The 21,710-nt window shown below is 47.0% G+C and overlaps 1 protein-coding gene across 5 annotated transcripts in view; it reads left to right on the forward strand.

The window, feature by feature from the left end:
* The window catches only part of rims1a (regulating synaptic membrane exocytosis 1a), a 1,446,068-nt gene that overhangs the window by 1,412,269 nt on the left and 12,089 nt on the right, over window positions 1–21,710 (forward strand). For all 5 annotated transcript variants that reach the window (XM_072498344.1, XM_072498345.1, XM_072498346.1 and 2 more), the window contains one exon: window positions 10,547–10,686. In XM_072498344.1, coding sequence (XP_072354445.1) covers window positions 10,547–10,686 — 140 coding nt within the window. The remainder of the gene's footprint in view (window positions 1–10,546; window positions 10,687–21,710) is intronic.

Below are 21,710 nucleotides of genomic sequence, written 5' to 3' on the forward strand. Positions count from 1 at the left end.
TATAACAACATGAAATAAAAATAGAACTATATACAATATTCCATCCCCCCCTACTCTCAGTCCAAGACCGATCATCAGTCCCATTTCTCACGTCTGCCTTCACAAACAAATGCCTCCGCTGATTCCACCGTCTTGAAGTAAGAGTCTTTGGTGTTGTAGGTCACCCTCAACGTAGCTGGGTACACTATGTCGAACCTCACACCGCTATTATACAGTGCAATCTTCATAGAACATAGAACATACAGTGCAGAAGGAGGCCATTCGGCCCATCGAGTCTGCACCGACCCACTTAAGCCCTCACTTCCACCTTATCCCTGTAACCCAATAACCCCTTCTAACCTTTTTTTTGGGTCACTAAGGGCAATTTATCATGGCCAATCCACCTAACCTGCATCGCTTTGGATTGTGGGAAGAAACCGGAGCCCCCAGAGAAAACCCACGCAGACACGGGGAGAGCGTGCAGACTCCGCGCAGACAGTGACCCAACGGGGAATCGAATCTGGGATCCTGGCACTGTGAAGCCACAGTGCTAGCCACCTGTGCTACCGTGCTGCCCAGAACTATATACAATCTTCCATCCCCCCCTACTCTCAGTTCAAGACCGATCCTCAGTCCCATTTCCAGTCCCAGTTCCAGTCACAGTTCACTCGGCAGAAGGCTGTCCGCCTCCTCGCCAACTCCACAGTTAAGTTCTGGTATATAGGTATACCAACTCCAGCCCATTGCACTTCCTGCTTCTGCTTTGCCCAACTCAGGACCTTCTCCTTCACATGGTCCCTATGGAAACAAATAATCACCGCTCTTGGCAACTCATTCACCTTCGGTTTAGGCCTCAATGACCGATGAGCCAGATCCAGTTAGTACCGGGAGGGATCCTCCCCCTCCCCCAGCACCTCCGCCAACATCTTGGCAAAGTACTGAGTCGGCCCCGGGCCCTCCACCCTTCGGGCAGGCCCACGATTCTCAGATTTTGCCGCCTAAATCTATTTTCAGGTTCTCCTCCTTGGCTCGCAGACTTTTCATAGAATCATAGAATTTACAGTGCTGAAGGAGGCCATTGTTGGCCTCGGCCACCCTCTGCAGCTCCTCACCCATTGACGTGAGCTAATCGCTGTGTTGAGATAAGGCCTCCTCCACTACTTTCAGTTTCTCACCCGGGGCAATTGCCTCCTCCACCAGCACCTTCAATGCCGCTGTCATCTCCTTCCTCATCACCTCCAAGTGCTTTGCAAACTGTTTTTCAAACTCCACGACCATCACCTCAGTCATCTTTTCTGCCATGAACCATGCGGCCCCACCCAGTGACCTAACTAAACTACATTGCTAAAGTACACATTGACTGCAAAGTGCTATTAACATTCTGTGGATGCTCCACCATCTTTCCAGTTGCTGAGCTGACCCTTTCGCACAATGGTGCACCTTCACGCCAGCTTTCTTTTGGTTTTTGGACATCCCCCTCCTTCCTTATGTCTTCCTGCACTTATTTATTGAAATATTGCCCCTGGGACCGGGCATAAAGTTCTAAAAAATCAAGCCTCGAGCAGGAGCCACCCAACTTGCGACTTCCTCCGACCTGCCGTCACCGGAAACAATTAATTTTCATGTTTTTGTTCAGTCTGTACAGGTTTGTCTATTCTCCTATCTGAGCTTTGTCTATAATTCATTAACATTTACCTGCCTTAAAAGGGATAGTTTGTTTGTGACCATTTAAGTTGACCAGATAGAAAGATATAGCACCTACCATGGCCACAGAATGTTAATAGCACTTTGCAGTCAATGTGTACTTTAGCAATGTAGTTTTTAAAAATTTGTTCATGGGCCAAAGGCATCGCTGGCTGTGCCAGGATTTATTGCCCATCTCTAATCGCCCTGGAACAGGCAGTTAAGAGTAAATCACATTGCGGTGGGTCTGGAGTCACATGTAGACCAGACCAGATAAGGACAGCAGATTTCCTTCCCTAAAGGGCTTTCGTGAACCAGATGGGTTTTTATGACAATTGGCAATGCTTTCATGGACTTTTACTTCCAGATTTTTAGTGAATTCAAATTTCAATGGTGGGACTTGAACCTGGGGCCCCAGAGCATTACTCTGGGTGTCTGCTTTACTAGTCCAGTGACAATACCACCGTGCCACTGCCTGCCCAGCTGTAACATTTACTTGATACAGCTTTCTAAGACCAAGTCTATGCATGCTTAGAAAACAAAGCAAGATTCTAAATCTAATTTACTTTTCTGATGATAATTTTCTTAGAGTAGGGAGTCGACATCTTGTTACGGCACCCTGGACGAGTGCGTGGTCAATTCCTCCTGCTGATTATCATGTACCGGCCACCATCAGCTGATGAATCAGTACTCCTCCATGTTAAGCACCACTTGGAGGAAGCACTGACAGTGGCAAGGGCGCAGACTATTCTCTGGGTGACTCGGTAGTGCCAATACAGACCACGATGGCCTGATCCTAAAGGATATAGCTGCTAGACTGGGACTGCAGCAGGTAGTGAAAGAATCAACAAGAGGGAAAAACATACCTGACCTCATCCTCACCAGCCTGTCTGCTGCGGATGCATCTGTCCATGACAGAGTTGGTAGAAGTGACTACTGCAATAATACTGAAAACCTGTGCACCAGAACATGCCGCACCCCTAGCCAAGTTGTTCCAGTACAGCTACAACACTGGCATCTACCCAGCAATGTGAAAATTGCCCAGGTGTGTCCAGTCCACAAGAAACAGGACAAATCCAACCCAGTCAATTACTGACCGAACGGTCTACTCTCCGTCATCAGCAAAGTGATTGAAGGAATTATCAACAGTGCTATCTCGCGGCACTTACTCAGCAATAACCTGCTCAGTTTGGGTGCCGCCAGGGTCACTCAGCTCCTGACCTCATTACAGCCTTGGTTCAAACATGGTCTAAAGAGCTGAATGCCAGAAGTGAGGTGAGAGTGACTGCCCTTGACATCAAAGCAGCATTTGACTGAGAATGACAGCAAGGAGCCCTAGCTGAACTGGAGTCAATGGGAATTGGAGGGAAATCTCCGCTGGTTGGAGTCATACCTGGCACAAAGGAGGTTGTGGTGGTTGGAGTGGTCGTGGTGGTTGGAGGTCAATAATCTCAGCTCCAGGACATCACTGCAGGAGTTCCTCAGGGTAGTGTCCTCGGCCCAACCATCTTCAGCTGCTTCATTAATGATCTCCCTTACATCACAAGGTCAGAAGTGGGGATGTTTGCGGATGACTGCACAATGTTCAGCACCATTCACAACTCCTCAGATAATGAACATAGAACATAGAATGATACAGCGCAGTACAGGCCCTTCGGCCCACAATGTTGCACCGACATGGGAAGTCAAAAAACAAAAGCCATCTAACCTACACTATGCCATTATCATCCATATGCTTATCCAATAAACTTTTAAATGCCCTCAATGTTGGCGAGTTCACTACTGTTGCAGGTAGGGCATTCCACGGCCTCACCACTCTTTGCGTAAAGAACCTACCTCTGACCTCTGTCCTATATCTATTACCCCTCAGTTTAAGGCTATGTTCCCTCGTGCTAGCCATTTCCATCCGCGTGAGAAGGCTCTCACTATCCACCCTATCTAACCCCCTGGTCATTTTGTATGCCTCTATTAAGTCTCCTCTTAACCTTCTTCTCTCTAACAAAAACAACCTCAAGTCCATCAGCCTTTCCTCATAAGATTTTCCCACCATACCAGGCAACATCCTGGTAAATCTCCTCTGCACCCGTTCCAAAGCTTCCACGTCCTTCCTATAATGCGGTGACCAGAACTGTACGCAATACTCCAAATGCGGCCGTACCAGAGTTTTGTACAGCTGCAACATGACCTCATGACTCCGGAACTCAATCCCTCTACCAATAAAGGCCAACACTCCATAGGCCTTCTTCACAACCCTATCAACCTGGGTGGCAACTTTCAGGGATCTATGTACATGGACACCTAGATCCCTCTGCTCATCCACACTTCCAAGAACTTTACCATTAGCCAAATATTCCGCATTCCTGTTATTCCTTCCAAAGTGAATCACCTCACACTTCTCTACATTAAACTCCATTTGCCACCTCTCAGCCCAGCTCTGCAGCTTATCTATGTCCCTCTGTAACCTGCTACATCCTTCCGCACTGTCGACAACACCACCGACTTTAGTGTCGTCTGCAAATTTACTCACCCACCCTTCTGCGCCCTTCTCTAGGTCATTGATAAAAATGACAAACAGCAACTGCCCCAGAACAGATCCTTGTGGTACGCCACTTGTAACTGAACTCCATTCTGAACATTTCCCATCAACCACCACCCTCTGTCTTCTTTCAGCTAGCCAATTTCTGATCCACATCTCTAAATCACCCTCAATCCCCAGCCTCCGTATTTTCTGCAATAGCCTACCGTGGGGAACCTTATCAAATGCTTTGCTGAAATCCATATACACCACATCAACTGCTCTACCCTCGTCTACCTGTTCAGTCACCTTCTCAAAGAACTCGATAAGGTTTGTGAGGCATGACCTACCCTTCACAAAGCCATGCTGACTATCCCTAATCATATTATTCCTATCTAGATGATTATAAATCTTGTCTCTTATAATCCCCTCCAAGACTTTACCCACAACAGACGTGAGGCTCACCGGTCTATAGTTGCCGGGGTTATCTCTACTCCCCTTCTTGAACAAAGGGACCACATTTGCTATCCTACAGTCCTCTGGCACTATTCCTATAGCCAATGATGACATAAAAATCAAAGCCAAAAGCCCAGCAATCTCTTCCCTGGCTTCCCAGAGAATCCTAGGATAAATCCCATCAGGCCCCGGGGACTTATCTATTTTCAGCCTGTCCAGAATTGCCAACACCTCTTCCCTACGTACCTCAATGCCATCTATTCTAATAGCCTGGGTCTCAGCATTCTCCTCCACAACATTATCTTTTTCCTGAGTGAATACTGACGAAAAATATTCGTTTAGTATCTCGCCTATCTCTTCAGACTCCACACACAACTTCCCATCCCTGTCCTTGACTGGCCCTACTCTTACCCTAGTCATTCTTTTATTCCTGACATACCTATAGAAAGCTTTTGGGTTTTCCTTGATCCTACCTGCCAAATACTTCTCATGTCCCCTCCTTGCTCGTCTTAGCTCTCTCTTTAGATCCTTCCTCGCTACCTTGTAACTATCAAGCGCCCCAACTGAAACTTCAATCCTCATCTTCACATAGGCCTCCTTCTTCCTCTTAACAAGAGATTCCACTTCTTTGGTAAACCACGGTTCCCTCGCTCGACGCCTTCCTCCCTGCCTGACCGGTACGTACTTATCAAGAACACGCAGTAGCTGTTCCTTAAACCAGCTCCACAAATCCAGTGTGCCCAACACTTGCAGCCTACATCTCCAATCTATCCTCCTCAAGTCATGTCTAATGACATTATAATTGCCCTTCCCCCAGCTATAACTCTTGCCCTGCGGGGTATACTTATCCCTTTCCATCACTAACGTAAACGTCACCGAATTGTGGTCACTGTCCCCAAAGTGCTCACCTACCTCCAAATCTAACACCTGGCCTGGTTCATTACCCAAAACCAAATCCAATGTGGCCTCTCTTCTTGTTGGCCTGTCAACATATTGTGTCAGGAAACCCTCCTGCACACATTGTACAAAAAACGACCCATCTAATGTACTCGAACTATATCTTTTCCAGTCAATATTTGGAAAGTTAAAGTCTCCCATAATAACTACCCTGTTACTTTCGCTCTTATCCAGAATCATCTTCGCCATCCTTTCCTCTACATCCCTAGAACTATTTGGAGGCCTATAGAAAACTCCCAACAGGGTGATCTCTCCTTTCCTGTTTCTAACCTCAGCCCATACTACCTCGGAAGAAGAGTCCCCATCTAGCATCCTCTCCGCCACCGTAATACTGTTTTTGACTAGCAGCGCCACACCTCCCCCTCTTTTGCCTCCTTCTCTGAGCTTACTAAAACACCTAAACCCCGGAACCTGCAACAACCATTCCTGTCCCTGCTCTATCCATGTCTCCGAAATGGCCACAACATCGAAGTCCCAGGTACCAACCCATGCTGCCAGTTCCCCTACCTTATTTTGTATACTCCTGGCATTGAAGTAGACACACTTCAAACCACCTACCTGAACACTGGCCCCCTCCTGCAAAGTCAAATCTGACCTCTATACTCTCAATCTCTCGTACCCTAAAACTACAATCCAGGTTCCCATGCCCCTGCTGTATTAGTTCAAACCCCCCCAAAGAGCACTAACAAATCTCCCCCCCCCCAATGAAGCTGTCCATGTCCAAAAGCAGCAAGACCTGGACAATATTGAGGCTTGGGCTGACAAGTGGCAAGTTACATTCATGGCACACAAGTGCCAGGCAATGATCATCTCCTACAAGAGAGGATCTAGCCATCACCCCTTGACATTTAATAGCATCACTATCGCTGAATCCCCCACAATCAACATCCTGAAACAGAACTGGACTCGCCATATTAATACTGTGGCTACCAGAGCAGGTCACAGGGTAAGAATCCTACGGCGCGTAACTCACTTCTTGACCCTCCAAAGCCTGTCCACATCTACAAGACACAAGTAAGGAGTGTAATGGAATACTTTCCACTTGCCTGTATGAGTGCAGCTCCAACAACACTCAAGAAGCTCAAAACCATCCAGGACAAAGCAGTCATAGAGTCAGAGATGTTTACTGCATGGAAACAGGCCTTTCGGCCCAGCTTGTCCATGCCGCCCAGTTTCTATCACTAAGCTAGTCCCACTTGCCCGCATTTGGCCCATATCCCTCTATACCCACCCTGCCCATGTAACTGTCCAACTGCATTTTCAAGGAAAAAATTGTACCCGCCTCTACCACTGCCTCCGGCAGCTTGTTCCAGATGTTCACCACCCTCTGTGTGAAGAAATTGCCCCTCTGGTCTCTTTTGTATCTTTCCCATCTTACCTTAAACCTATGCCCTCTAGTTCTAGACTCCTCTACCTTTGGGAAAAAATGTTGACTATCTAACTTCTCTATGCTCCTCATTATTTTATAGACCTCTATATGTTCACCGCTAAGCCTCCAATGCTCCAGGGGAAAAGGTCCTAGCCTATCCAGCCTCTCCTTATAGCTCAGACCATCAAGTCCTGGTAGCATCCTCGTAAATCTCTTCTGCATTCTTGCTAGTTTAACAATATCCTTCCTCTAATAGGGTGACCAGAACTGAACACAGTATCCCATGTGTGGTCTTACCAATGCCTTGTGCAACTTCAACAAAACTTTCCAGCTCCTGTCTTCAATATTCTCGCCAATATAGCCTCGCAAGCTGAATGCCTTCTTCACCATCCTGTCCACCTGCAACTCCACCTTCAAGGAGCTATGAACCTGTACTCCTAGATCTCTTTCTTCTGTAACTCTCCCCAACTCCCCACCATTAACTGAGTAGGCCCTGTACTGATTTGATCGACCAAAATGCATCACCTCACATTTATCCAAATTCAGCCATTCATCAGTCACTTGATTGCTCCCTCTTCCACAAAAATTCAAACCCTCCACCACCGATGAACAGTGGCAGCCGTGTGTACCATCGACAAAATGCACTGCAATAACTCACCATGGTTCCTTCGACAGCACCTACACAGACAGGCCAAGGCAATACTTGAATTTACAGAGCAATGTTTGCTCTGTTCGGGTTATTTGTTCAGAACCCTTCTCCAAAGCCTGCGTCAGTGGCAACTTTCATGACCTCTCTTGTCGGTTTCCACAGCTGCCTTCTTGCAACTGTTCAGAATAATATTCTTTATCTCTCGCTCTTTAAGCTTTGTCCACTTCCTCAAACAAAGATTTTCCCTGAGGTGGCCAGACTTGAATCCATTATCATTATCTTGACTGTCAGATTTTGCACACCCATTTCTACAAAGGAACTGGGCTGTCCATTCACATGCAACTAACCTTCCATTGGCTGGCAAATCGATCATCAGACTCTGTGCTTGGCTAATGGCTGGTCAACCAAGGTTGTCCCGTGAGTGACAATGGATCTTGAGTGGATCATCCTGGTTGAACAAGGGCATACTGTGTATTCCCACTAACAAGGTCAAGACTGAATTGGACAAAGTAACTCAGGCTTTGGGTGTATCCCTTTGACTCTGCTGCTAGCAGTTTTTCTCCTCAGTCTGTTTAACCCCTAAATTGCTTGCTACATCTTGGACCCCATTTCTGCACCCAAGTTCCTAATATCTCCCCATCATGATATTGGCTACCTCTGCCGATTTGAATTTCCCAATCTACGTGAAGATTAAAGTCACCCATGATTACAGTACTGCCTTTTTTACATGTCTTCATTATCTCCTAATGTATTCTCCATCCTACAGTGTAGCTACTGTTAGGGGGCCTATAAATGACTCCCACCAGTGTTTTATTTCCCTTGTTATTTCTTACCTCCACCCTTATGGATTCTACATACTCTGATCCAAGATCATTTCTTGCTATCTTGTTCGTATTCCGTCTCGTATTAACAAAGCTATCCTACCACCCTTTCCTTTTTACCTGTCCTTACGAAAAGTCACATACCCCTGAATACGTCATTCCTAGTTTTGATCTCCTTGTAACCACATCTGGATAATAGCTATAAGATCATACCCATTATTTGTGCCATTAATTAATTTCTTTTGTGCCGAATACTATGTGCCTTTAAGTAAAGAACCATTAATTTTGCTATTTTATCATTTTTATCCCCTTCAACCCCATTTATTGCTTTTATATGTTTGTACATTCTGTCCCTTCCTATCACACTCTGGTACTATTACCTATACAGCTATCTTTCAAAGTGGCCATATCCTTTTGCGTTTAATCCTATGCATCTCCTCTCCAGAACCATGCCCCCACTTTCCCCCTCCCTCTATTTAGTTTAAAGTCCTCTCCACTTCCCTAGTTATGAAGGTTGCAAGAACACTGGTCCCAGCACAGTTCAGATATAGACCATCCCAATGTTACAGCACCCTCTTTCCCCAGTACTGATGCTAGTGCCTAAGATCCGAGAGTCACTTCATCCACACCAGTCTTTGAACCGTGTATTAATCTCTCCAATTTTACATACCCTATGCCCATTTGCACACAGCTAAGGTAATAATAATAATAATCTTTATTGTCACAAGTAAGCTTACATTAATACTACAATGAAGTTACAGTGAAAAGCCCCTAGTTGCCACATTCTGGGTACACTGAGGGAGAATTCAGAATGTCCAATTCACTAACAGCACGTCTTTCGGGACTTGTGGGAGGAAACCGGAGCACCCAGAGGAAACCCACGCAGACATGGTTAGCACCGGGGTGCATAGGGGCTGGTTTAGCACAATGGGCTAAAAAGTTGGCTTGTAATGCAGAACAATGCAGCAGCAGGGGTTCCCGTACCGGCCTCCCCGAATAGGCACCGGAATGTGGCGACTAGGGGCTTTTCACAGTAATTTCATTGAAGCCTACTTGTGACAATAAGCGATTATTATTATTATTACATGGGGAGAACGTGCAGACTCCGCACAAACAGTGACCCAGCAGGGAATCAAAATCCCCCCCCCCCCCGCTCCCCATCCCATCATTGCAAGTTCCAAACAAATGGAGCGAACCTCAACCCTGTTGGACAATTGCAGAGGCTGATACTCCTGCCTCACCCCGTCCTTTCCAGACCACTTTCCAGACTAGAAGGGGTGCAGCTGCCTCCTAAAACAAATCATCCAGGTAACTTTCTCACAGAATCCCTACAGTGCAGAAGGAGGCCCTTCAGGCCATCGAATCTGTATCAACCCTCGGAAACCGCACTCTACCTTCCCTGTCCAATAACCGGTGCACCCGGAGAAAATCCATGCAGAACTGCCCGCCCCCCTCCCCTCCCACCCAGGTACCATTATGACTGGTCCATGTTTGTGGAAGTACTAAACGGCACCATGACTGGAGTCTAGAAGAGGAAGAGGCAACTCGATTGAAACAAAACATCCTGAGGGGTCTTGTCAGGGTGAATGTGGAAAGGATGTTTCCTCTTGTGGGAGAATCTAGATCTAGGGTCACTGTTGAAAAGTAAGAGGCTGCCCATTTAAATGGTGATGAGATGAGATTTATTCTCTGAGGGTTCAGAGTCTCTGAAACTCTTCCTGAAAAGTCGGTGGAAGCAGCGACTTTGAATTTTTTAAGGTCTATTCTTACTCCTCGTGTATACACGTATGTTTGCATGTTAACGCTAAAAACATGATTCAGTGGCCCATAGGCAAGATCCTCGGGGGTGATAACAGGGAGCCTACCTGGTAAGATTTTGGAGAAATCCAAAGGTGCAACAAAAACTGCTCTGGGGTGGCGAAGCATCGTAACATTTGGAAAAAAACATATCATCATGAAAAGAAATTGAAACCTTTGTTGCGATCAACCGAGAATGTTGTGTAGAGGGGAGTCAGTTAACCCCTTCTCACCTGGTTATAACAGGATCATGTCACCTTTGATTTGTTTTTGGTTATTAAATGGGGTATTTAAAAAATATATATTTCATTCTTTTACAGCTCCTTACGTCAAAGTATACCTGTTGGAGAATGGTGTATGCATAGCCAAAAAGAAGACAAAAATTGCACGGAAAACACTTGATCCACTCTATCAACAGTCATTATTATTTGAAGAAAGCCCACAGGGTAAAGTCTTACAGGTCAGTATCTTGTTGATGTGTTTTGGTGGTGGTCACTCTATTATCCAGGTCAGTGCATACTCTAGCCTCAAAGTTATGTAATTTAGAGTTTTCTCTAAAGCCACAGTAAGCCACTTTGGATCAGCCTTTGATGCCTCCAGTCCTCGGTTGGACCTTTTCTCCCCAGATAGTGTTGAAATATCCACAACTTCCTGCAGGATTTATGGTATGACAACCCGGAAGTGCGGGCGTTCAGGCACGTGCGCTGAAAGCGTTCAGTGTTTAAACTTCATTTTTATTCCCTGCTTGAAGTCCTGCACTGCTGAATGAAAAATCCAGCTGCAGCGCTAACTTGGGCCTCTTACCCGAATATTTGGTGAGTTTTTACACCTTTTTATTGACACGGTAATCTTTTAGACTAGCAGAGAGAGGAAACATCGGGAGACATTATTTTGGTGGATTAATGTTGTTTAGCGTTTATAAATATGTTTAAAATGCAAATAAAATGCACGGAAGCTATATATTTTTAATCTTTGGTTTGTCATGAGGCTGTTAATTCCATTAAGAGGGTACTTTACTGTATAAAGTGAGTTTGGAGTCACAGAAAGTGAAAGAATATTCTTTAAAAACTTTGATTTGTCATTAGGATGTTAATTCCATTCAAGGAACTAAAATGGATAGAATGCGGTGAACACTCGCACGGGTATGATTGTCCACCTAAGATACTCCGTGTTACTGGCCACAGGTTCTGTGGGTCCTTGCGTGGCTGATGAGCCCAATTCTGGAGCTGAATCTTCACTTGGCAAGAGTTTGCAAAAGGTTCTTGGGCGCTACGTTTCTTTCTCAACCTCCTTTTCCGAGCCTCCTCTTGCTGTCGGGTGTTCCCGAAGGATTGTGACTCTTTATTCAGGAGGCTCCTCCAAGTAGGTCTCTTCTGAACAAAGGTCTCCTAGGCATTTATGTCTATGTTCCATTTCTTGAGGTAAGCCTTCAAAGTGTCTTTGAAGAGCTTACTGTGTCTTCCTGTTGTTCGGGATCCTTTCTTGAGCTCGGTGGAGAATTTTTGCTTTCGCAGTCGGGACTCTGACATCCTAAGGTTGGCTGGAGTTGGTTTCGGATGATCATGGCCTTGATACTGGTACTATTGACTCCCACAGTCTAAAAATATGCAGGTTATGTGGATAAGCCTTGCTAAATTGTCCCTTAATGTCCAGCAGTTAGGTGGGGTTATGGGAATTGGGCAAGGGCCTGGGTAGGGTACTCTTTCGGAGTATCAGTGCAGACTTTATGGGCCAAATGGCTTTCTTCTGCAGCGCAGTGATTCTGTAAGCACTAATCAAAAAAATAATCAGATGATATAAGGACACACAGCAACAAGCCTTAGGGTGCTTTTAAAATCTTATGAATATAATCTAAATTAAAACATGCAAACATTTTTAAGTATGCCACACGTATTATATAATAATACAGTGCAGATTTAAATAGTTTCACATATTTAAAACAAATAAGCAAACCTATGGTCACTTTTAAATATTCACCTTTAATCATTAAAAAAAACTTAAAATTACTTTAAAAGAACAATAGTAATGCCTGTTTATATGAAAGAGCAAAAAAACTGATGAAAAAAAAATGTCTACATACCTTTAGAACAAAGAACAAAGAACAAAGAACAAAGAAATGTACAGCACAGGAACAGGCCCTTCGGCCCTCCAAGCCCGTGCCGACCATACTGCCCGACTAAACTACAATCTTCTACACTTCCTGGGTCCGTATCCTTCTATTCCCATCCTATTCATATATTTGTCAAGATGCCCCTTAAATGTCCCTATCGTCCCTGCCTCCACTACCTCCTCCGGTAGTGAGTTCCAGGCACCCACTACCCTCTGCGTAAAAAACTTGCCTCGTACATCTACTCGAAACTTTGCCCCTCTCACCTTAAACCTATGCCCCCTAGTAATTGACCCCTCGACCCTGGGGAAAAGCCTCTGACTATCCACTCTGTCTATGCCCCTCATAATTTTGTATACCTCTATCAGGTCGCCCCTCAACCTCCTTCGTTCCAGTGAGAACAAACCGAGTTTATTCAATCGCTCCTCATAGCTTATGCCCTCCATACCAGGCAACATTCTGGTAAATCTCTTCTGCACCCTCTCTAAAGCCTCCACATCCTTCTGGTAGTGTGGCGACCAGAATTGAACACTATACTCCAAGTGTGGCCTAACTAAGGTTCTATACAGCTGCAACATGACTTGCCAATTCTTATACTCAATGCCCCGGCCAATGAAGGCAAGCATGCCGTATGCCTTCTTGACTACCTTCTCCACCTGTGTAGCCCCTTTCAGTGATCTGTGGACCTGTACTCCTAGATCTCTTTGACTTTCAATACTCTTGAGGGTTCTACCATTCACTGTATATTCCCTACCTGCATTAGCCCTTCCAAAATGCATTACCTCACATTTGTCCAGGTTAAACTCCATCTGCCATCTCTCCGCCCAAGTCTCCAGACAATCTAAATCCTGCTGTATCCTCAGACAGTCCTCATCGCTATCCGCAATTCCACCATCCTTTGTGTCGTCTGCAAACTTACTAATCAGACCAGTTACATTTTCCTCCAAATCATTTATATATACTACAAAGAGCAAAGGTCCCAGCACTGATCCCTGTGGAACACCACTGGTCACAGCCCTCCAATTAGAAAAGCATCCCTCCATTGCTACCCTCTGCCTTCTATGGCCTAGCCAGTTCTGTATCCACCTTGCCAGTTCACCCCTGATCCCGTGTGACTTCACCTTTTGTACTAGTCTACCATGAGGGACCTTGTCAAAGGCCTTACTGAAGTCCATATAGACAACATCTACTGCCCTACCTGCATCAATCATCTTAGTGACCTCCTCGAAAAACTCGATCAAGTTAGTGAGACACGACCTCCCCTTCACAAAACCGTGCTGCCTCTCACTAATACGTCCATTTGCTTCCAAATGGGAGTAGATCCTGTCTCGAAGAATTCTCTCCAGTAATTTCCCTACCACTGAAGTAAGGCTCACCGGCCTGTAGTTCCCGGGATTATCCCTGCCACCCTTCTTAAACAGAGGAACAACATTGGCTATTCTCCAGTCCTCCGGGACATCCCCTGAAGACAGCGAGGATCCAAAGATTTCTGTCAAGGCCTCAGCAATTTCCTCTCCAGCCTCCTTCAGTATTCTGGGGTAGATCCCATCCGGCCCTGGGGACTTATCTACCTTAATATTTTTTAAGACACCCAACACCTCGTCTTTTTGGATCACAATGTGACCCAGGCTATCTACACCCCCTTCTCCAGACTCAACATCTACCAATTCCTTCTCTTTGGTGAATACTGATGCAAAGTATTCATTTAGTACCTCGCCCATTTCCTCTGGCTCCACACATAGATTCCCTTGCCTATCCTTCAGTGGGCCAACCCTTTCCCTGGCTACCCTCTTGCTTTTTATGTAAGAACACTTGTTGTTTCCTACCTGTTTAAATTCTTGCCCTTAATGGGCTTTCCCAAGCTGGCCAGGCCATAAAGAGGCAGGGCTGCACTCCTCCTGCGCCGCGCTCGAGCCTACGCAGACTGGGGCACTGGAGGGCCCAGGCTGCCGAAGGGAAAGGAAGCTTCATCCCATCAACAGAGCGCAAGTAAGTGCGCACATTTCTGTTTTAAAATCAGCGGCCCGTGGCTTCCAGCCGCAAAAAGCACAAAGTTACGGGCCTTTATCTCATCACTTGATTTATAATCTTAAAGAACACTTGGGGGTGGACATATAGCTATGCTTCCTGACAATATATAAACTCAACTGATGCGCAAATCTGATGTATTGACCATTTCAGCAATGATTGTTCGATCACCATTCCTGACTGCAACAACAAGCCTGATGCAGAAACAATGTCACCACCGAATTCCGGTGATGGGGATGTGCTGAGCGGACATACGAAAGGTGGCTATCCTCTGGGAACTCAGAAAATCGTCTCTTTTAGCATGAAATTAGGCAACTAAACCTGTTGAAACAATCCCCCACCCACTTCCAAGACCACGACAACTACTGATAAAAGCCCGGGAATAACTCTAGGAGCCAAAAAGACGGTAGGAGCAAAAGCCTAGAGAGGAAGAATGGGATGTCGGCGAGCACGCGGGACAGGTCACAGCCGGTCCCCCCAAGCAGGCTGCGTCACCGCGGCTCATGCCGGACTGCCACCGATAAGTGGATGGACCTCCTCACTCGGGAGCTACTAAAACACAGGCACGCCATGAAGCTCAAAAGCAACAGCGAAGGCGGCGGTGGCTGACGTCCTGGCCCCTTCAAGGTGGCATGAGAAAAGACAGAACAATGGTTGAAGGCACCAGAGGTGACCACCAGAGACTTGGAGAAAGCGGTGGTCGACCAGAGTGACCAAATCACTTCCTTGGACACAGAAGTGGCAAGATTGGTGGCGACGCAAGGGTCAAGGACCAGGATAACCGACCGCGCCAGCGGGTATAGAGAGCAGGAACACCATGGAATATGTGGCCCAGATGCTAGGCAAGCCACTCAGGAGGGAGAACCCCAGAGGTAGACAGAGCCCACAGGTCACTCAGGCCAAAGCATGAGAACAACCAAGGGCCATCAGAATGAAACTTACAGGATCGGGAAAAGATTCTGAACTGGGCAAGGCGCACACCATCCTTTCAGTGGAAAGGCAACTCGATCCAAGTGCACCTGGAGATTGGGATAGACCTGACCTAGCGCTGTGCTGAAGTTCATGCAGCCAAGGCAGCCTTTTATAAGAGTGGGGTGCAATTAGGAATGATGTACCCAGCCAAACTGTGGGTAACCGTCCAGGCGAAAGAAAGATTGCTGTTATTGTGCAGGGCACAGTGGTTACTGAGTGAGTGCTTGCTGAGAAGGGGAGTACATTTTTAAAAAACTTACTGTTGGGGGTTTCCAGCTGAATCCGGTCGGAGTGAGGACCGAGTGACAGCTGGGTAAGTAGTAAAGATTTAAATTGTTTGCGCGGGCCCATAACAGCTGATTGCTGTTATCGTGCGGGGGCCCAGTGGTTGCTGGTTAAGTGTTTTATATTTACCTGTATTTAAGTTGGGTGGTACCTAACCCGAGACACTACACTTGTAGTGTCCCCCACCCCTCCACCTCCTCTAACCTAAGGGATTGATTGAATATCAGGTAAGCTCTTACTTTCTATCTTTCTTTTTCTTGTTTTTATCCGCAAGTTACCTAGGGGGATAGCAGGGAAGGCAGTGCAATGTTCCGCCTGCAGAATGTTTGAGGTGAGGGATGTTGTCAGTGTCCCTGCTGATTTCACTTGTGGGAAGTGCACCCATCTCCAGCTCCTCAGAAACCGCGTTAGGGAACTGGAGCTGGATGAACTTCGGATCATTCGAGAGGCAGAGGTGGTCATAGATAGTAGCTTCAGGCATGTAGATACTCCGGAGAATGAAGATAGATAGGGGCTGGGAGGAAGCAGTCAGTGCAGGGATCCTCTGTGGTCGTCCCCCTCAGTAACAAGTATACCGCTTTGGATACTGTTGAGGGGACGACCTACCAGGGGTAAGCCACGGTGAACGGATCTCCAGCACTGAGTGTGGCTAGAAGGGAAAGAGGGAGAGCAGGAGAGCAATAGTTATTGGGAACTCGATAGTTAGAGGGACAGATAGATGGTTTTGTGGCAACAAAATAGACTCACGGATGTTGCCTCCCGGGTGCAAGGGTCCATGACGTCTCGGACCATGTTTTCAGAATTCTGAAGGGGGAGGGGGAACAGTCACAAGTCGTGGTACACATCGGTACCAATGACATAGGTAAGAGAAGGGACAGGGATTTAAAGCAGGAATTTAGGGAGCTAGGGTGGAAGCTGAGAGCCAGGACAAACCATGTTGTCATCTCTGGTTTGTTGCCAGTGCCACGTGCTAGCGAGTTGAGGAACAGGGAGAGAGTGCAGATAAACACGTGGCTGCAGGGATGGTGTAGGAGGGAGGCTTTCAGTTACTAGAACAACATAGAACATAGAACATACAGTGCAGAAGGAGGCTATTCGGCCCATCGAGTCTGCACCGACCCACTTAAGCCCTCACTTCCACCCTATCCCCGTAACCCAATAACCTCTCCTAACCTTTTTGGTCACGAAGGGCAATTTATCGCGGCTAATCCACCTAACCTGCACGTCTTTGGACTGTGGGAGGAAACCGGAGCACCCGGAGGAAACCCACGCAGACACGGGGAGAACGTGCAGACTCCGCACAGACAGTGACCCAGCGGAGAATCGAACCTGGGACTCTGCCGCTGTGAAGCCACAGTTCTAGTGAACGTGGATAATATGGAGCACATTCTGGGGAAGGTGGGACCTGTACAGACAGGACGGTTTGCACCTGAACCAGAGGGGCACCAATTTCCTGGGAGGGAAATTTGCTATGGCTCTTCGAGGGGGTTTAAACTAATTTGTCAGGGGGGCTGAGAAAACGAGCTCTAGTCCAGAAGCCAGTGTTGAGAGTAGTGAGGTACGGAGGAGGATATCAAGGTCGCAGGAGTGTACTGGCAGGCAGGAAGGTGGGTTGAAGTGTGTCTACTTCAATGCAAGGAGCATCTGGAATAAGGTCGGTGAACTTGGAGCGTGGATTGGTACTTGGGACTACAATGTTGTGGGCATTACGGAGACATGGTTAGAATAGGGACAGGAATGGTTGTTGGAAGTTCCGGGGTACAGGTGATTCAGCAAGAGTAGGGAAGGTGGTAAAAGAGGTGGAGGAGTAGCATTGTTAATCAAGGATAGTTTAACAGCTGCAGAACGGCAGTTTGAGGGGGATCTGCCGACTGACCTAATATGGGCTGAAGTTAGAAATAGGAAAGGAGCGGTCTCGTTAGAGATGTGGAGGAAGAAATTGCAAAACAGATTATGGATAGGTGTTGAGGTCTCAGGGTAGTTGTCATGGGTGACTTTAACTTTCCAAATATTGATTGGAACCTCTATAGGTTGAAAAGTTTGGATGGGGCAGTTTTTGTACCGAGTGTGCAGGAGGGTTTCCTGACACAATATGTGGATAGGCTGATAAGAGGCGGGGCCACATTGGATTTGGTACTGGGTAATGAACCGGGCCAAGTGTTCGATTTGTTTGTGGGAGAGCACTTTGGAGATAGTGACCACAATTCGATGTCTGTCACTATTGCAATGGAGAGGGATAGGGCCATACGGCAGGGCAAGGTTTATAATTGGGGGAGGGGTAATTATGATGCGATTAGGCAAGAAGTAGGGAGCATAAGATGGGAACAGAAACTGTCAGGGAAAGGCACATGTGAAAAGTGGAGCTTGTTCAAGGAACAAATACTACGTGTCCTTGATAGGTACGTCTCTGTCAGGCAGGGAGGAAATGTCCGTGTGAGGGAACCATGTTTCACGAAAGAGGTTGAATGTCTTGTCAAGAGGAAAAAGGAAGCGTATGTAAGGATGAGAAAACAAGGTTCAGTTGGGTCGCTTGAGGGTTACAAGGTAGCAAGGAATGAGCTAATAAAAAGGGCTTAGGAGAGCTAGGAGGGGGCATGAGAAGTCCTTGGCGGGTCGGATCAAGGAAAACCCCAAGACTTTTTACTCTTATGTGAGAAATAAAAGAATGACCAGGGTGAGGTTAGGGCTGGTAAAGGACAGTAGTGGGAACTTGTGCATGGAGTCAGAAGAGACAGGAGAGGCGTTGAATGAATACTTTTCTTCAGTGTTCACCAAGGAGAGGGACCATGTTTTTGAGGATGAGAGTGTGATACAGGCAGGTAGGCTGGAGGAGGTAGATGTTCTGAGGAAGGATGTATTAGCAATTTTGAAAAACCTTAGGGTCGACAAGTCCCCTGGGTCAGATGGGATATAGCCAAGGATTCTTTGGGAGGCAAGGGATGAGATTGCAGAGCCTTTGGCTTTGATCTTTGGGTCCCCACTGTCCACGGGGATAGTGCCAGAGGACTGGAGAGTGGTGAATGTTGTTCCTCTGTTCAAGAAAGGGAATAGGACTGACCCTGGTAATTATAGGCCAGTTAGTCTCACTTTGGTGCTCGGTAAGTTAATGGAAAAGGTCCTGAAGGATAGGATTTATGACCATTTGGAAAGATGCAGCTTAATCCGGGATAGTCAACACGGATTCGTGACGGGTAAGCCTTGCCTCACAAATTTGATTGAATTCTTTGAGGAGGTAACTAAGTGGGTCGATGAAGGTAGAACAGTTGATGTCGGATACATGGATTTTAGTAAGGAGTTTGATAAGGTTCCCCATGGTCGGCTCATGAAGAAAGTAAGGAGGTGTGGGATAGAGGGAAATTTGGCCAATTGGATAAGTAACTGGCTATCACATAGAAGACAGAGGGTGGTGGTGGATGGAAAATTTTCAGACTGGAGACCAGTTACCAGCGGTGTACCACAGGGATCAGTGCTGGGTCCTCTGCTATTTGTGATTTTTATCAATGACTTGGAGGAGGGGGCTGAAGGGTTGGTTTAGTAAATTTGCTGATGACACCAAGATTAGTGGAGTAGTGGATGAGGTGGAGGGCTGTTGTAGGCTGCAAAGAGACATTGATAGGATGCAGAGCTGGGCTGAAAAATGGCAGATGGAGTTTAACCCTGATAAGTACGAGGTGATTCATTTTGGTTGGACAAATCTGAATGCGGATTACAGGGTTAACGGCAGGGTTCTGAGGAATGTGGAGGAGCAGAGAGATCTTGGGGTTCATGTCCACAGATCTTTGAAGATTGCCACTCAAGTGGATAGAGCCGTGAAGAAGGCCTCTAGTGTGTTAGCATTTATTAACAGGGGGCTTGAGCTTAAGAGCCGTGGGGATATTCTGCAACTGTACATGACCCTGGTGAGAAAACATTTGGAGTATTGTGTGCAGTTCTGGTCACCTCACTGTAGGAAGGATGTGGAAGCATTGGAAAGGGTGCAAAGGAGATTTACCAGAATGCTGTCTGGTTTGGAGGATAGGTCTTATGAGGAAAGGTTGAGGGAACTAGGGCTTTTCTCTTTGGTGTCGAGGAGGATGAGAGGCGACTTAATAGAGATTTATAAGATGATGAGGGGGATAGATAGAGTGGACGTTCAGAGACTATTTCCTCGGGTGGATGTAGCTGTTACAAGGGGGCATAACTATAAGGTTCGGGGTGGGAGATACAGGAGGGATGTTCGAGGTAGGTTCTTTACTCAGAGAGTGGTTAGGGTGTGTGCTGGACTGCCCGCTGTGATAGTGGAGTCGGACACTTTGGGAACTTTCAAGCGACTAGGCACATGGAGCACCAGAATGACAGGGAGTGGGATAGCTTGATCTTGGTTTCGGACAAGGCTCGGCACAACATTGAGGGCCGAAGAGCCTGTTCTGTGCTGTACAGTTCTATGTTCTATGTTCTAATGTTACTTCACTGCACCGGCCAAGGCAGATGGGTCTGTGCACAGACACAGGCTGGGAAGGCAGTAGCACCAACGGCAACAGTAGAAATGAACTCTGTGTAAAGAACAGAGAAGGACAATTGGGCGGGACAGAACTGCCTCGCTTTCAATATAACTTTGAGTCCAGGAAGGAGGGGGTGAGACTGATGAAGTGTGGGAAGGTGTGTGTGTGGGGGGTGGGAGGGGTGGAGAAGAAAACAACAAGTGGGGGTAGGATAAGGATTGTTCCCCAGGGAGTGCCACCGCAATAGCGGGAAAGTCAGCTCAGGTGGGGGAGAGAATGCACGGCAGAAGGGATGGGGAAGCTAGACAATGGGGAGAAGGAGGGAAAAGACTGGAAGACTGGAACGAGGTGGACACACCCAAGAGGGGGAATCGTTGGGGGTAGGAGGGGGTTGGGGGTGGATAGAATACTGGATATGACAGGTCTTACATGGTGGTAGCAAAAACAACAGGAACGACCATAGAACATAGAACATACAGTGCAGAAGGAGGCCTTTGGCCCATCGAGACTGCACCGACCCACTTAAGCCCTCACTTACACCCTATCCCCGTAACCCAATATCCCCTCTTAACCTTTTGGGACACCAAGGGCAATTTATCATGGCCAATCCACCTAACCTGCACATCTTTAGACTGTGGGAGGAAACCAGGGCACCCGGAGGAAACCCACGCAGACACGGGGAGGATGTGCAGACTCTGCACAGACAGTGACCCAGTGAGGAATCGAACCTGGGACCCTGGAGCTGTGAAGCCACAGTGCTAGCCACGTGTGCTACCATGCTGCCCAATCTTGGCGGACCCCAGTTAAAGGAAAACCCCGGAGTAGCAGGGGTGCAGTCACATGGTGAGAATGGTGACCATGGCCATCCCCGAAACCCCGAAGTGCAGGGGCGCATTCATAAGGTAAGTACAGTTGACCCAGCAGGAGGAGGGGGGGAGAACATAACCCATCCCCATTAGCATAGTCACCTGGAACATCAGGGGACTTAAAGGCCCAGTGAAAAGATCCAGAGTCTTCGCCCATCTGAAAAGTCTGAGGGACGATGTTATCTTCCTTCAAGAGATGCAGCTGAGGGAGAAGCACCAGCTGCGAATAAGAAAATGCTGGGTGAGTCAGACATACCAATCTTGTTACTGGGCCAGGGGACAGCCATACTACTAAACAAGCCTTCACAACGACAAAGACGGCTACGGACACAGGGAATGGAACGGTACTAATGAAAAAAACCATGGAAGAAATCCCCGACATAGGCAGAGACACTTCAACGGACAGACAGATCCAGCCCCAAATCATCAGTAAGTCTGTTGAAGATGCATATTAAAGAAGGTAGTAAGTGCGTTCCCCAAGTAGAAACTATGGTTTTACCGAGTGCTCCACTCCCTATTGAAGTCCAGGTCTGAGGTGTTTAAGGCAGGTGACCCTGACCTATACAAGAAATCTAGGTACGACCTCCGCAAAGCCATCAGGGACACCAAGATACAATACCAGATCAACTAGATTTCCAGATTTCAGCTAGATTCCAGACTACGGATGGACTCTCGCCGGTTGTGGCCAGGCTTAAATAATACATCGGGCTACAAAGCAAAGTCTTACAACAGAGCACCCCTCCCC

The sequence above is a fragment of the Scyliorhinus torazame genome, chromosome 4 (genome assembly GCF_047496885.1).
Source record: "Scyliorhinus torazame isolate Kashiwa2021f chromosome 4, sScyTor2.1, whole genome shotgun sequence".
Taxonomy (NCBI): domain Eukaryota; kingdom Metazoa; phylum Chordata; class Chondrichthyes; order Carcharhiniformes; family Scyliorhinidae; genus Scyliorhinus; species Scyliorhinus torazame.